General features: G+C 40.5%; 2 protein-coding genes across 2 annotated transcripts; both read right to left on the bottom strand.

The window, feature by feature from the left end:
* Positions 1-1,915: 1,915 nt before the first annotated feature.
* Positions 1,916-2,494, bottom strand: LOC110700092. Its single transcript, XM_021877589.1, has one exon. It carries the CDS (start codon positions 2,492-2,494, stop codon positions 1,916-1,918), a length of 579 nt encoding a protein of 192 aa, XP_021733281.1.
* Positions 2,495-11,665: 9,171 nt separating this feature from the next.
* On the bottom strand, positions 11,666-12,616 carry LOC110700091. Its single transcript, XM_021877588.1, has one exon. It carries the CDS (start codon positions 12,614-12,616, stop codon positions 11,666-11,668), a length of 951 nt encoding a protein of 316 aa, XP_021733280.1.
* Positions 12,617-13,147: the final 531 nt, after the last annotated feature.

Genomic DNA, 13,147 nt, shown 5'->3' with positions numbered 1-13,147 from the left:
CGAGTAATTATATTGAGTTCAAAGGATTTCACTAATTGTGATGCCTTTTTCAACTCTTACTCAAGCATCATTCCCAATGCCCATATTTGGGTATTTATAGGAAATGATGGGAGTATCATTTACTCTCCCATCAATGTGAGATAGTATGATTTTTCCATTTTATTTTAAAGCTAAAATAAAATTAATGATCAAGCTAGTAATAAATCAACAAGTGGCAAGCTCATGTGAGTGGTTAGGTGAGGACCACTTGGAGAAGGGGGGGACCAAACTTGCTCCCCACTCCCTCTCCCATAACCGGCCACCTCACTCCACACACACTCAAGGACCACAAGCCACATGGCACCCACCCTTGGGCACCAAGGCAGCCAAGGTGGGCTGCCATGTGCTGCTGTCCGTGGCAGCCACGCCCAGCAAGCCTAGCAGGCCCAGCACCCGCATGCGGGCTGCCAGGCGCTGCTGGCCAGCAAGCCTAGCATGCTTGTGCGGGCTGCTGCTGGCCTTGTGACTTGGCCAGCGCTGCTAGGCAGCAAGCAATGGCCTAGCCATGCTGCTGCTAGCTGTGGCGAGCTGGCGCGCCTAGCGTGCTAGCTGCTGCAGCTTGTTGTGGCATGGCTTGCTAGCCATTGCGCGCACAAGGCTGTGCCTAGCATGCTAGCATGCACTAGGCAGCGCCTAGCCTTGCGAGGCTAGCATGGGTGCGCTAGCACGCACCATCCAGCCTAGGCTCGGCTTGGTGCGCATGCTAGCCACCATGATGGGCCATAGGCCCTTAGCACTCGGTTTTCTTGGGCATTCCGATGCTAGGGGTATTTTGGTCTTTTGTTGATTTATTACTATTACTCGTCTCGTCTTTTACTATTTTTCGACTCGACTTCCGACGCTCGGTTTCGACGCTCTAAGCTCGAATTTCCGACGTCTAAATCAATATTACTCGGTCGACTCATTAATTCCTTCCGAATTAATTCGTCGTTTCGGTTTGTTGAAAGCTTGGGTGTGACCCGAAGGGTTCAATCAAGATTAAGCTGTAATATTAATTATTCATTAATATTACTGATCGGAAGCGGCCTCCACCCAGGCATTCCGATCACTTGACCTCACTGAATATATTAGCTTTCTAATAATTCTGAACCCACTAACGGAATAGTACACTTGTTCGAAGGACACTATTCCTTTCACATACTCTGAATGGTTTGATTGACTTGGTAGTTTTTATGCCTCAAAGGGTATGACTACTAACAGGTTAATCAAATCATAGTAATGATTGCCCTTGGACTAGGTGCAACACCGAATCAACAGCTATTGCGACCGTATTGTGGGCCTTATGTGAGCCGTCCATTGAATCTATTGCTCGGACATACTCAAGAAATTTCAAGTAATATCTCAACTTTAAAATTTCTAAGTTTGGCTGGGCTATTTTGCCTAGGTATGCCCTTGCCCCCATTTAAGGAGGTGAATGTCCTTGACGGATTTAGGGTACCTTATGCCTTTCTCTGTCTGTCCCAATGGGAAGTAGACGTTTACATGTGCTTATCAAAGTATATTATTTTTTTTGCGGACCTTTGTGACCGTTTTGCTATGTCTTAAATAATTTTGTTCAGCTTTTATTGGTCGTGTTGCTATGTTGCAAGCAGCATGGTTATGGTTTTTACTCGTCCTTTAATTAAAAAAATAAGACGTACGCAAGCAAAAACTAATAATTCAATAAGATAACAATGTCTGACTTTTTCATTAATTTGTCAAGATTACAATGTTGGGGTCGTACGGCTTTAATTACAAGGCTCGGTACCTAGGTGTATATATATAGCTTTTTGGCTAAGTACAAAGACTTCTAAACATAATATTTTTTTAGATTGTCCGTGTTCCACGTACCTGGAATTGGACGGCCATCTAAGGCTTCAAGACGGTATGTACCATCTTAAACTTCTTTGCTAATTCGATACGGCCCTTCCCAGTTTGGGTTTAACTTATCATCCTCATTTGCTCGGCCTACAGCCTCCATTTTTCTTAGTACCAGGTCTCCCATCTCTAGCGGACGCTTTGACACTCGACGATTATATTCCCTTGTCATCCTCAAGCGATAGATTTCGCGCCTAAGCGCCGCATTTCCCCTGACTTCTGGAAGGAAGTCCAGGGCGGTCTTCATGGCCTCCCAATTGACCGCTTCATCATATAGCATCACCGTGAGGGTAGGCTCGTACATCTCAATTGGGAGAACTTCCTCGGCACCATAGACCAAAAAGAATGGGGTTTCTCCTATGGAGCTCTTGGCTGTTGTTCGTATGGACCATAATACATTAACTAGCTCATTAGCCCATAAGCCGCTTGCTATTTCAAGCTTGCACTTGATACCATTGGAGATTAACTTGTTATAGGCCTCTACCTGGTCGTTGGCTTGTGGTCGGCCGACTGAGGCAAAGCAATGAGCTATGCTCTGGTCTCCCAACCATTCCTTAAGTTGAGGAGTTTCAAAATGAGGCCCATTGTTGAACACCATTGATTAAGGTACCCCAAAGCGAGTAATTATATTCTTCCAAATGAAAGCTGACACGTCCGTCCACTTAATGCCCCGGACGGCCTCGACCTCAACCCATTTCGTGAAGTAGTCTACTGCTACAAACACATATCTTCTTTGGCCAGACGCTGGCGTATACGGACCCAAGATATCCATACCATATTTATCAAAAGGGAACGGACTACTTATGGCCGTCAGACTGTTAGTTGGGCGATGGATTAAGGTTGCAAACCTCTGGCACTTGTCACATTTTTTTACCATTTTCATGGTGTCCGATTTCAAACTCGACCAATAGTACCTAAGTGAGTGGCCTTTTCAGCCAGGGCTCGTCCTCCAATGTGGGAGCCGCAATGCCCCTGGTGGAGGTTGTCTAGCACATCATGTCCCGTCTCAGGGGTAATAAACTTCAAGTACGACTTCACAAAAGCTTTCTTAAACAACTCTCCATGCTTCATTTATAACCAGGTCGCCTTCTTTTTCATCAGCCGACTCTCCTTGGGATCGTCCAGGAGCAATCCCTTGAGTAGGAGATGATTTCGTCCATCCAAGTTAAGATTCTATCAATGATCTGCACTACCTCGGCATCAATACTCCTCTTTTCCTTTACTTCCCAAAACACTGATCTGGGAGTATCACATGATGCCGAGGATGCTAATTTGGAGAGGCCGTCCGCCTGATGATTAGACGAACGGGGGACTTATTGCAGAGAAAAGTGTTCTCAGCTCTTGGCCTCCTCTTTGACTATCTTCAAATATTTAATCATGGCCGGATCCCTTGCCTCAAAGTCACCATTCACCTAGCCGACTATCAGCTGGGAGTCCGAGCTCATATCCACCTTTGGTGCCCTTGCCGCCTTACACATTCTAAGGCGGGCTAGGAGGGCTTCATACTCGGCCTCGTTATTAAAGGCTTGAAACTGAAATCTCAGCGCATACTCAAACTTATCCCCTTCAGGAGATTGACAAATAATTCCAGCACCACATCCGATCGTTGTTGCACTACCATCTACATATACCTTCCAGATCTAGTCTCCGGCCAGCTGTAAGTCCGGCCATGTCATCTCAGCCAAAAAATCAGCAAAGGCCTGCCCCTTTATGGCTTTTCTGGGCTCAAACGTGATGTCGGAGCCTCTCAATTCTAAAGCCCATTTAAGCATGCAGCCACTAGCTTCTAAAGTTGCAAACGGCTTCTTGAGTGGTTGATCAGTGTAAACCACTATTGAATATGCCAAGAAATACGGCCACAACTTTTTAGATGCCATGTACAACGCTAAACCAAAATTTTCAACAGGGGGATACCTAAGCTCGGCGTTGTGTAGCACATGGTTGATAAAGTAGACCGTGATCTGGTGGCCGTCCCTTTAAACAAGCAGGACGACACTTAAGGAATGTTCTGAGATAGCGAGATAGATGTACAAATTCTCATTCTTGAGTGGACTGACGAGCCGAGGTAATGTATGTAGATGAATTTTTAACTGTACGAATGCTTCCTCTGCTTCTTCCGTCCACTCAAACATAGATTTCTTTTTTATGGTCTGAAAAAAGTATCGGCATTTGTCCCCTGATCTTGACAGAAACCGACCGAGTGCTGCTAAACAGCCGGTCAGTCTTTGCACTTCTTTAATTGTTCTTGGAGACGTCATGTCCAAGACAGCTTGAATTTTTTCAGGGTTAGCCTCAATTCCACGTTGATCAATCAAAAATCCGAGAAATTTACCGGACTCAACACCAAAGACACATTTCTTTGGGTTTAACATCATCTTATGTCGCCTGAGTTCGGTAAATGTTTCTCGTAGATCCTTCAGATGATCGGCCGGCTCTTTTGACTTGACAATCATGTCATCAATGTACGCCTCCATATTCCGGCCGAGCTGATCTCTAAAGACTGTATTGACAAGTCGCTGAAATGTTGCAGGGGCATTCTTGAGGCCGAACGGCATAACCTTGTAACAATACAGCCCCTGCTCAGTCACAAATGTGGTCTTCTCTTGATCTTTTTCCCATAGAGGAATTTTATGGAAACCGGAGTATGCGTCCATAAAGCTCATTAAGGCATGCCCGGCCGTAGAATCAACTAAGCGGTCAATTTTAGGCAAGGGAAAGCTATCCTTAGGACATGCTTTATTTAAATCCGTATAGTCCACGCACATTCTCCAAGTTCCATTCGGCTTCTTTACGAGTACTACATTAGCCACCCAATCAAAGGTAATAGCATTGCCGGATGAAACCAGCGTCCAACAGCTTTTTCGCCTCAACTGCGGCCACATGATTCCTCTCTTCTCCATGATTTCTTTTCTTCTGGCGGACAAGTTTAACGGATGGGTTCACAGCCAACTTATGCACGACCAGGTCAGGGCTTATGCCTGGCATTTCACTAACTTCGAACGCAAAAACATCCTTGAATTCTCTCAACAGTTGAAATAACTCGTCTCCAAGCAGACCCATATCTTTAGTGCCGACACTGACCGTCCGACCTGGTTGATCGGGGTCAAGCACTACATCTTGGTGATTGTCGACCGGCTGGGGTATCACAATAGTAGAAAAATATAAATAGGCAACCCCCTAATGCCACTAATTCAGGCCAAACCGGTGGTAAAAACCGGCCTAAGTTTGGGTGAGTTTTTATACAAAGAGAAAAGGCACCGGTTCAACTCAAACCGGTGCCAAAAATACAAAGGGCAGCGGTTTGAACCGGTGCCATTTGAACCGGGGCATTTTAAAAAAAAAAAACGCGGCCTTCTTTATTCTTCTGCTTCCTCTCTTTCTCTTTCATTCCCTTCTAGCATTCCGTTCACTATTATATTAGAGAAGAACACCCTCCCCCTTTTCCCTCCACCACAGCCGCCACCTTCACCAGCCACCAGAGGTATCGAAAACCACCGCCCCTCTATTTCAATCCTCCCCTGCCCTTCTGTTTTCCCTTTCTTCTCTTTCAAAGCTGCTGCCTCCACCAGCATTGTTCGAAAACAACAGCCACCGCTGCTACCTCCACCACCGCGCACCGCCTCCACCACTCCACCACAGCACTACCTCCACCATTGCGCACCACCGCTGCTACCTCCACCACCAAGGGTCTTCCTCAATATCTCCTCCCCTTAGCTTCTTCCACCTCTAACTAGTTTAGGGTAATTTTTTATATTTTTGTTAAAAAATTGAACAATTATTTTTAAATATGTAATTCTATTATTTTCAATAGCATTTTGAACAATTATTGTTAAGAAAATTAAAGTCAAGGAATGTATATAATTTTACCATATTTTTTTAATTTTTGAATTGGTTGTTTATTTAGAAATTTTGAATGCATATTATAGATTAGAGTAATTTTGCATTACATTGTTCCTTAGTTGAAAATTTTGTATGTTTTAATGGGTTATTTTAAGGTTGATTTAATGAGAAATTTTCAATATAGTAGAGATTAGTAAAAATGTTACTTAATTAGTTGAATTTTTGTATGTTATTATGTGTAATTTTAGGTTGTTTTAATGGGTAATTGTGAATATATTAGAGAATCAGTGACCTTGTTAATAATTAGCTGTGAATAAATTAGAAAATTGTGAATAAATTATAGAATTGTGATTACATTAGAGGATTGTGAATAACTTAGAGAATTGTGATTAAATTAGAGAATTGTGCATAAATTAGAGAAATAGTGATATTGCCACTTAATTAGTTGTGAATAAATTAGAGAATTGTGAATACATTAGAGAATTGTGAATATATTAGAGAATTAGTGACGTTGCTAATTTTTGTTTTTTTTTAAATAGATTCATATGTGAATTGAAGCACGAGTTTAGCTTGAGGTCTACATATTGACCTCAAGTGGGTAGTTGATATATTGGTATGACCTATAAACTTTATTAAGCTATATTTCTTTCTATTTATCCATTTAATAAAAGTTTATTCATGAAATTGCAACTTGTGTATTGTTTAATTGCAAATAAATACAACAATATATAGAATACTTGCATCATCATATGCCTAGATACCCGTTCAATGCTTTCTCATTAGGAGAAAGTCTTGAAAGTCTTGAATAGTCCCCGATTGGGACTGTCCTTGAATGTGTACTCTCACTTAGGTGGTGAATGTAGGTTTTCTTTTCGATTTTAAGGAACACCTTGGCTTACCATTTCCTCACTATGTTCTCTGGGTACATATGTGGGTAATTAATTATCTACATCGTGTACTTGGAGATCTAGGGGGAAATGCTGCCGGATTTTCCTTAAAATTGGAAAATTGACATACATTCTATAGTGAGAGTAGACATTCAAGGATGGGTTAGGTTGGAGTGATAAGGGCCCTTTGGAAACATGCATTTTTTCACTATATGAATGGTATATTCACATTTTGTACTTGAATTTGATTTACATAAAATATGTAGCAATTACACATTATTCATTATATGTTGCTATATATGTTTAGAGACAATTTACTAAATGGAGAAGGATCGTGGTTGGATGTATGGTAGACGCAATACATTGGAATTTTGGAATGGGGTTCAAGAGTTTCGCGAGAGGGATTTATCTTATCAACGCAAACTAGGTGGCAAAGGCCTTTATTGTCCTTGTGTTAATTGTAATAATGTGAATGTGGTCGATAGTGTTGAAATCATTAGAGATCATGTATTATGTCGTGGGTTTAGGCATTTATACCATGTGTGGATTTGGCACGGAGAAAGTGGAGAGTACAGTGGGGATCTTGATCGGAATGATGTGCGTGTTAGAAGCAATGAGATTCATGTGGACGAGGAATACGAGAATGATGACTATATTGTTGATAATGGTGAGGATGGAGCCAATGATGATCAGGAGGATGAGGTCGAGGATGAACAAGTGGATGAGATGTTGCATGGTGTTGAAGGTGGAGTGTTTGAATTATTATCGGAGTCTTCCAAAAAGCCTTTGTATCCTAGGTGCAAAAAATACTCCAAACTATCAGTTGTGCTAACACTTTTCAACATTAAGTCGAAGCATGGGTGGACGAACATTAGTTTTACTTCTTTTTTTACCGCATTAAGTGATATGTTGCCTGATGGGAAAGAAATTCCTAAGTCTTACTATTACACAAAGAAGCTCATGTGTCCCTTTGGTTTAGAGTATAAGATGCTGTATCAAAATGAGTATGAACAATTGCAGGAGTGTCCATGATGCAAGCGGTCATGCTACAAGCGCATGAGTTGCAATCCTGGTACGGAGGGACCTCCTGCTAAGGTTTTGTGGTATCTTCCCATTATTCCAAGGTTTAAGCGTCTGTTCTCAATACCAAAAGACGCTAAAAACTTGAGGTGGCATGCAGAGGGAAGAAAGAAAAACAGAATGCTGAAGCATCCAACTGACTCTCCACAGTGGAAGAACATTGATTTTAAGTTTGAGAAATTTGGTGATGAAGTCAGAAATTTAAGGCTTGGGTTGTGCACGAACGGGATAAATCCATTTGGCACTCTTAGTACCCAACACAGCACATGGCCGATACTTTTAGTGATTTATAATTTGCCTCCTTGGCTGTGCATGAAACGTAAGTATGTAATGCTTTCATTGCTAATAACGGGGCCTAGGCAACCTGGAAACGACATAGATGTTTACCTTGCGCCGCTTATTGACGACTTGAGAAAGATGTGGGACGAAGGGGTTTCTATTTTCGATGCTCATCAGAACGAGATGTTCACATTGCGTGCAGCCCTTATGTGGACCATGAATGACTTCCCTGCATATGACAACTTGTGTGGGTACAAGGTCAAAGGGAAAAAAGCATACCGCATTGTCTTGATGTGATGCATATAGAGAAGAATGTGTGTGGTGCTCTTTTGGGAACGCTTATGAATATCCAAGGAAAAACAAAGGACATAAAAGGTGCACGGTTAGATTTGAAAGAGATGGGAATTCGTCCAGAGTTGTGGCCTCAAGAAAAGGTTAGAAAGGGGAAGGAACCGAGAAAAGAAGATGAAAATGTTTCGAAAAAGGGAAGGAGAAGAGCAAGGGAAAGGGAAAGGCCAAAGATGCGTCAAAGAAGAAAGTTGGGGGTAAAGGGAAGGATGAAAAGAATTGTTTACCCCCGGCTTGCTATACATTGTCAAGGTTAGGGAAACGTATGTTTTTTGCATGTCTGTACGGCATTAAGGTTCCATCAGGGTACTCATCTAATATGAAAAGATTTGTAACCTTAAATGGAGAATTGAAGCTGACAAGTATGAAATCCCATGATTGTCACATTATGATGCAAGTATTCCTACCGATTGCAATCCGTGGTATTCTACCGAAAAACGTGAGGGAAGCGATTACAAGCCTTTGTTCGTTTTTCAAGACAATTTGTAGCAAAGTGCTTGATCCTTGTACACTAGATGCTTTGCAAGCAGATGTGGTTGTGTCTTTGTGCAAATTTGAGTGTATTTCCCACCCTCATTTATTGACATAATGGTGATTATCCTACATGTGATTAATTATTCAAAGTTCATGCACGCAGAGCACTACAGGAGCACTTAACTGAAACTGATTCTCCTTGTAAAGTTGGGTGGTTATGCCCTGAGCAGTTATCCACTACTAGAATCATAGGCAACCCCTTTGACGTGTTGTACTATGTTGAGCAAAGTATTAGGGAATCAGCGCGTGCGGGAGACAAGTTCATATTCGCCCCATGTTATAAAGAGTAAGTCTAACCATGTCAAATTCAATCGATTTGGCCTCATTATATGTTGACTCCTAAATATTAATTTGCTTGTCTATTGTGAACTTATGTAGAAATCATTGGAGCCTCAAGGTGATTTGTAGTTCCAATAGCACAATTTATCACCTTGATTCAGCTCGATCATCGGAGAAGTGGCTCGTGAAGTCTATATTGCAAAAGTAAATATATATAGCTACCTAGTGATGATTATTGCTAATAATAACTAATTTAGTAGTCATGTGACTAATCAAATTTGAATGTACTTTATTTACTACAGTGTTATAAAGAAGCTACATTGTCGTGCTCCACAGGGTCCAACATGGAAGTCACCGTTGGTAATTTACATGATATTGTGATTATCTTCAAAATCTATGTTAGTAAATATTTGCTAATTTCCTTTGCATGTTTCACTGATGTGATTTTTTTGTCATATGCTAGTGCGCACAACAAGAAAATGGACTTGATTTTTCTTTGTATGTGATGAGATTCATGCTTGACATAGTGACTCATTGTACGGACAGTCAACAGCTTGATGAGGTAAGTCCTAAAACTTAATGAAATTCTATATTGATGTGATTTCTAGCCTTAGACACATAATACTACCCAACATTGACATGTTATGAGAAATAAAAAGGTCATTTGACAAGAAAGGTAGAAAATGGGCTGAATAGAAGTCATATGGGCCATATTTGGGCCATTTTGTGTTAATATGCTCTTTTGATGTGATTTCTTTCCTTATACACCTATAACTAGATAATATTGTTGACATGTTATGAGATAAATAAAGTTCATTTAATAAGAAATGTAGGAAATGGGCAAAGTAAAGTCATATAGGCCATTTTAAGTAAAAAGCGTCTTAAACATTAATAAAATGTTTTTTTGATTCAATTTTAGGTCTTAGACACGTAAAACTAGGTGACATTGAAATTTTATGTGAAAGAAATAGTTTATTTGATAAGAAATGTAGGAAATGGGCTAAATAGAAGTCAAATAGGCCATATTTGGGCCATTTTGAGTAAAATGTGTTGTTAAACTTAATGAAATGCTTTATTGATGTGATTTCTAGCCTTAGACACCTAATATAACCCAACATTGACATGTTATGAGAAATAAAAAGGTCATTTGACAAGAAAGATAAAAAAAATGGGCTGAATAGAAGTCATATGAGCCATATTTGGGCCATTTTGTGTTAATATGCTCTTTTGATGTGATTTCTTTCCTTATACACCTATAACTAGATAATATTGACATGTTATGAGATAAATAAAGTCCATTTAATAAGAAATGTAGGAAATGGACAAAGTAAAGTCATATAGGCCATATTTGGGCCATTTTGAGTAAAAAGCGTCTTAAACCTTGATAAAATATTTTTTTTATTCAATTTTAGGGCTAAGACACATAAAACTAGGTGACATTGACATGTTATGAGAAAGAAATAGTTCATTTGATAAGAAATGTAGGAAATGGGCTAAATAGAAGTCATATAGGTTATATTTGATAAAATACATATTGTTTTGCCTAATTAATTAATTCTAACATAATTTTTTTGTATTTCAAGTTTTACAAGGTCCAAAAGGATGGTCCGTTGACAATCAAGGAGCTTAATGAAGTTCGTGACATGTTGGCGTCTTTTATCACCTTCAACATGTAAATGGCATTTTAATTGTAAATTTATGTTAACTTTTGAACTATATTATTATTCATTATTTACTTACTATCATTTGTATATATATATAACATTTTTTTATTGTATTGCGTTTGGGAATATTTATATCTATATATATATGAATTCTTGTTATTAATATTACTTGTATCTTATTATAATATTTAATAATATTATTATTAGTAGTAATTATAATAATAATATTATTAAAAATTTCATTTAATATTATTGCTGGAATTACAGGTTATTATTATTGCTGGAAACAGGGTGTTTTTTTTTAAAATATTATTGCACGAAAAATGGAAAAAAAAATATTGAGTGAAAAGGCACCGGTTAACCGGTACCGAAACTAGTTGCCACCAAAAAAAAATTAACGCGGAAGATTATTTTAGGCATCGGTTAACCGGTGGCCAAAATAATTAAAGGCACCGGTTTTGAAACCCCCCACATAAAAACCGGTTCAAACTGGTGTCTTAGACCGGGTTTGAACCGCTGCCAATTATTATTTTTCTACTAGTGTCAGCTCTTCAGGCCGGTCGACAACCATTCATTGCTATGCTTGGTCGGCCATGACCTGCTTTCGCTTTTGGCCGACTTGGTATGCTTAGAGTGGGGGTTCTTCTCCTTTCAACTCACACGGCTTTCCGTGTCCGCGAATTGTTGGCTTAACAGCTAACTAGTTGCACTCTTTTGCCATTTTCTGTCTCCCTTGAATTGAACCAATCTTTCCGTCCAAACGTTCAAACTTTAACAACATTAAATAGGGGACAATCACAGCCTTTGCAGCATTTAGGGTAGGACGGTCGAGTATGACATTGTAGCCAGTCAATTCTTTCACCACCAAGAATCGAACGACCATGTCCCTCCTTTCTCCTTTTTGCCCGAATCGAACTGCAGATCTATATGTCCGACTAGGTGAATGATGTTTTCCCCAAATCCCAGCAAGGGGTGAGTGATGTCTTTCAAAGCATCTTCTGGTAACTTCAAATTCTTCAGGGCGGCCAGGCTGATGATATCGGATGAGCTACCCGTATCTATCAGTATTCGTCCCACCTTTAAATTGTTTATCTTCATGATAAACACCATAGGGTCATTGTGCAAGGCTTTGACCTCCCCCCGGTCAGCTTCGGACACGGTTACCTCAGGGAAAGGTTCTTTCTTCACAGCGTACGCCTGCATCACCTTTCCTAAGTTCCAGGCGTTCTGCTTAATACCCTTCATGGTGGGGCCGCCTGAGGCGAATCCCCCTGATATCACGGCCACAAAGCCCAAATCGGTATTGTTCCCATCATCTTCTTTATCATTTTTCTTCTTCTTCTCGAACGTGTTGTCTGTCCGTGTATAGGTGAACTTGGACTTCGTCACATAGGAATTCAATATGCCCTTCTCGGCTAGCTTGTCCAATAGTCTCTTCAGATTGATGCAATCGTTTGTGTAATACCCCACATCCTTGTGGTAGTGGCAGTATTTGTTTTTGTTTCTGTACTGAGCCGAGCCTCTTAACAGCTGGGGCTTTTCAAACTCGAACTTATCTTTGATTTCCATCAGGATGGAGTAACAATCCTTGTTGAACTCATACTGAGGCTCGTACGTCTTGACTTTCTGTGATTTCTGTTGTTGGTCGTCGGCCATCCAGACTTCTTTCCTTTTATTTCCTTCTTTTTTTTTTCCAACTGAGTCTTGCTGAGTAGATTGTTTCTTCTCAGCCCCGTTGGCCGGTACCTTTGCTTTTGTAAGAGAACGAAATTCGGCTGCCTCAATGTAGGCTTCGGCTTCCTGCAGCATGTCTGCGTATGTCCGAACCCCTTTTCTTATCAAATCAAACTTAAACCATTATGCCTTAATCCCCGAAGAAATTCAGAGTAAGCCATTTCTTCCGGCAGATTATGAATTTGGGCTTTTTCTTGGTTAAATCTCTAGACGTACGAACGTAGGTCCTCATTTTTTCTCCTTGCACAATTGTTGCCAAATTGATACTTGTCTTTCGAGGTGGTATGTTATAAGAGAAATTTCCCACGAACAGCAAACTGAGTGTGGTAAAAAAATTGATACACCTGGCCGGAAGGCTGTTGAACCAATCCTGTGCCACACCCTTCAAAGTGGTTGGGAAGTAATTGCAGCAGGTAGCGTCATCTACGCTTTGTAAGTACATCAGGTTTCTGTACGAAGTGATATGTTCCTCGGGGTTGCCCGTATCATCATAGGTGCCCACGAGTACACTTTTCACCTTCGGCGGCTGAGGAGCAGTTAAAATTTCTTGCGAAAACGGAGGCGGCTTATCTCCAAGACACAGTAAACTTATCTTCCAATCAATTA

Source organism: Chenopodium quinoa, unplaced genomic scaffold (assembly GCF_001683475.1).
Source record: "Chenopodium quinoa cultivar QQ74 unplaced genomic scaffold, ASM168347v1, whole genome shotgun sequence".
NCBI lineage: Eukaryota > Viridiplantae > Streptophyta > Magnoliopsida > Caryophyllales > Amaranthaceae > Chenopodium > Chenopodium quinoa.
This window is presented reverse-complemented; position numbering and strand designations above follow the sequence as displayed.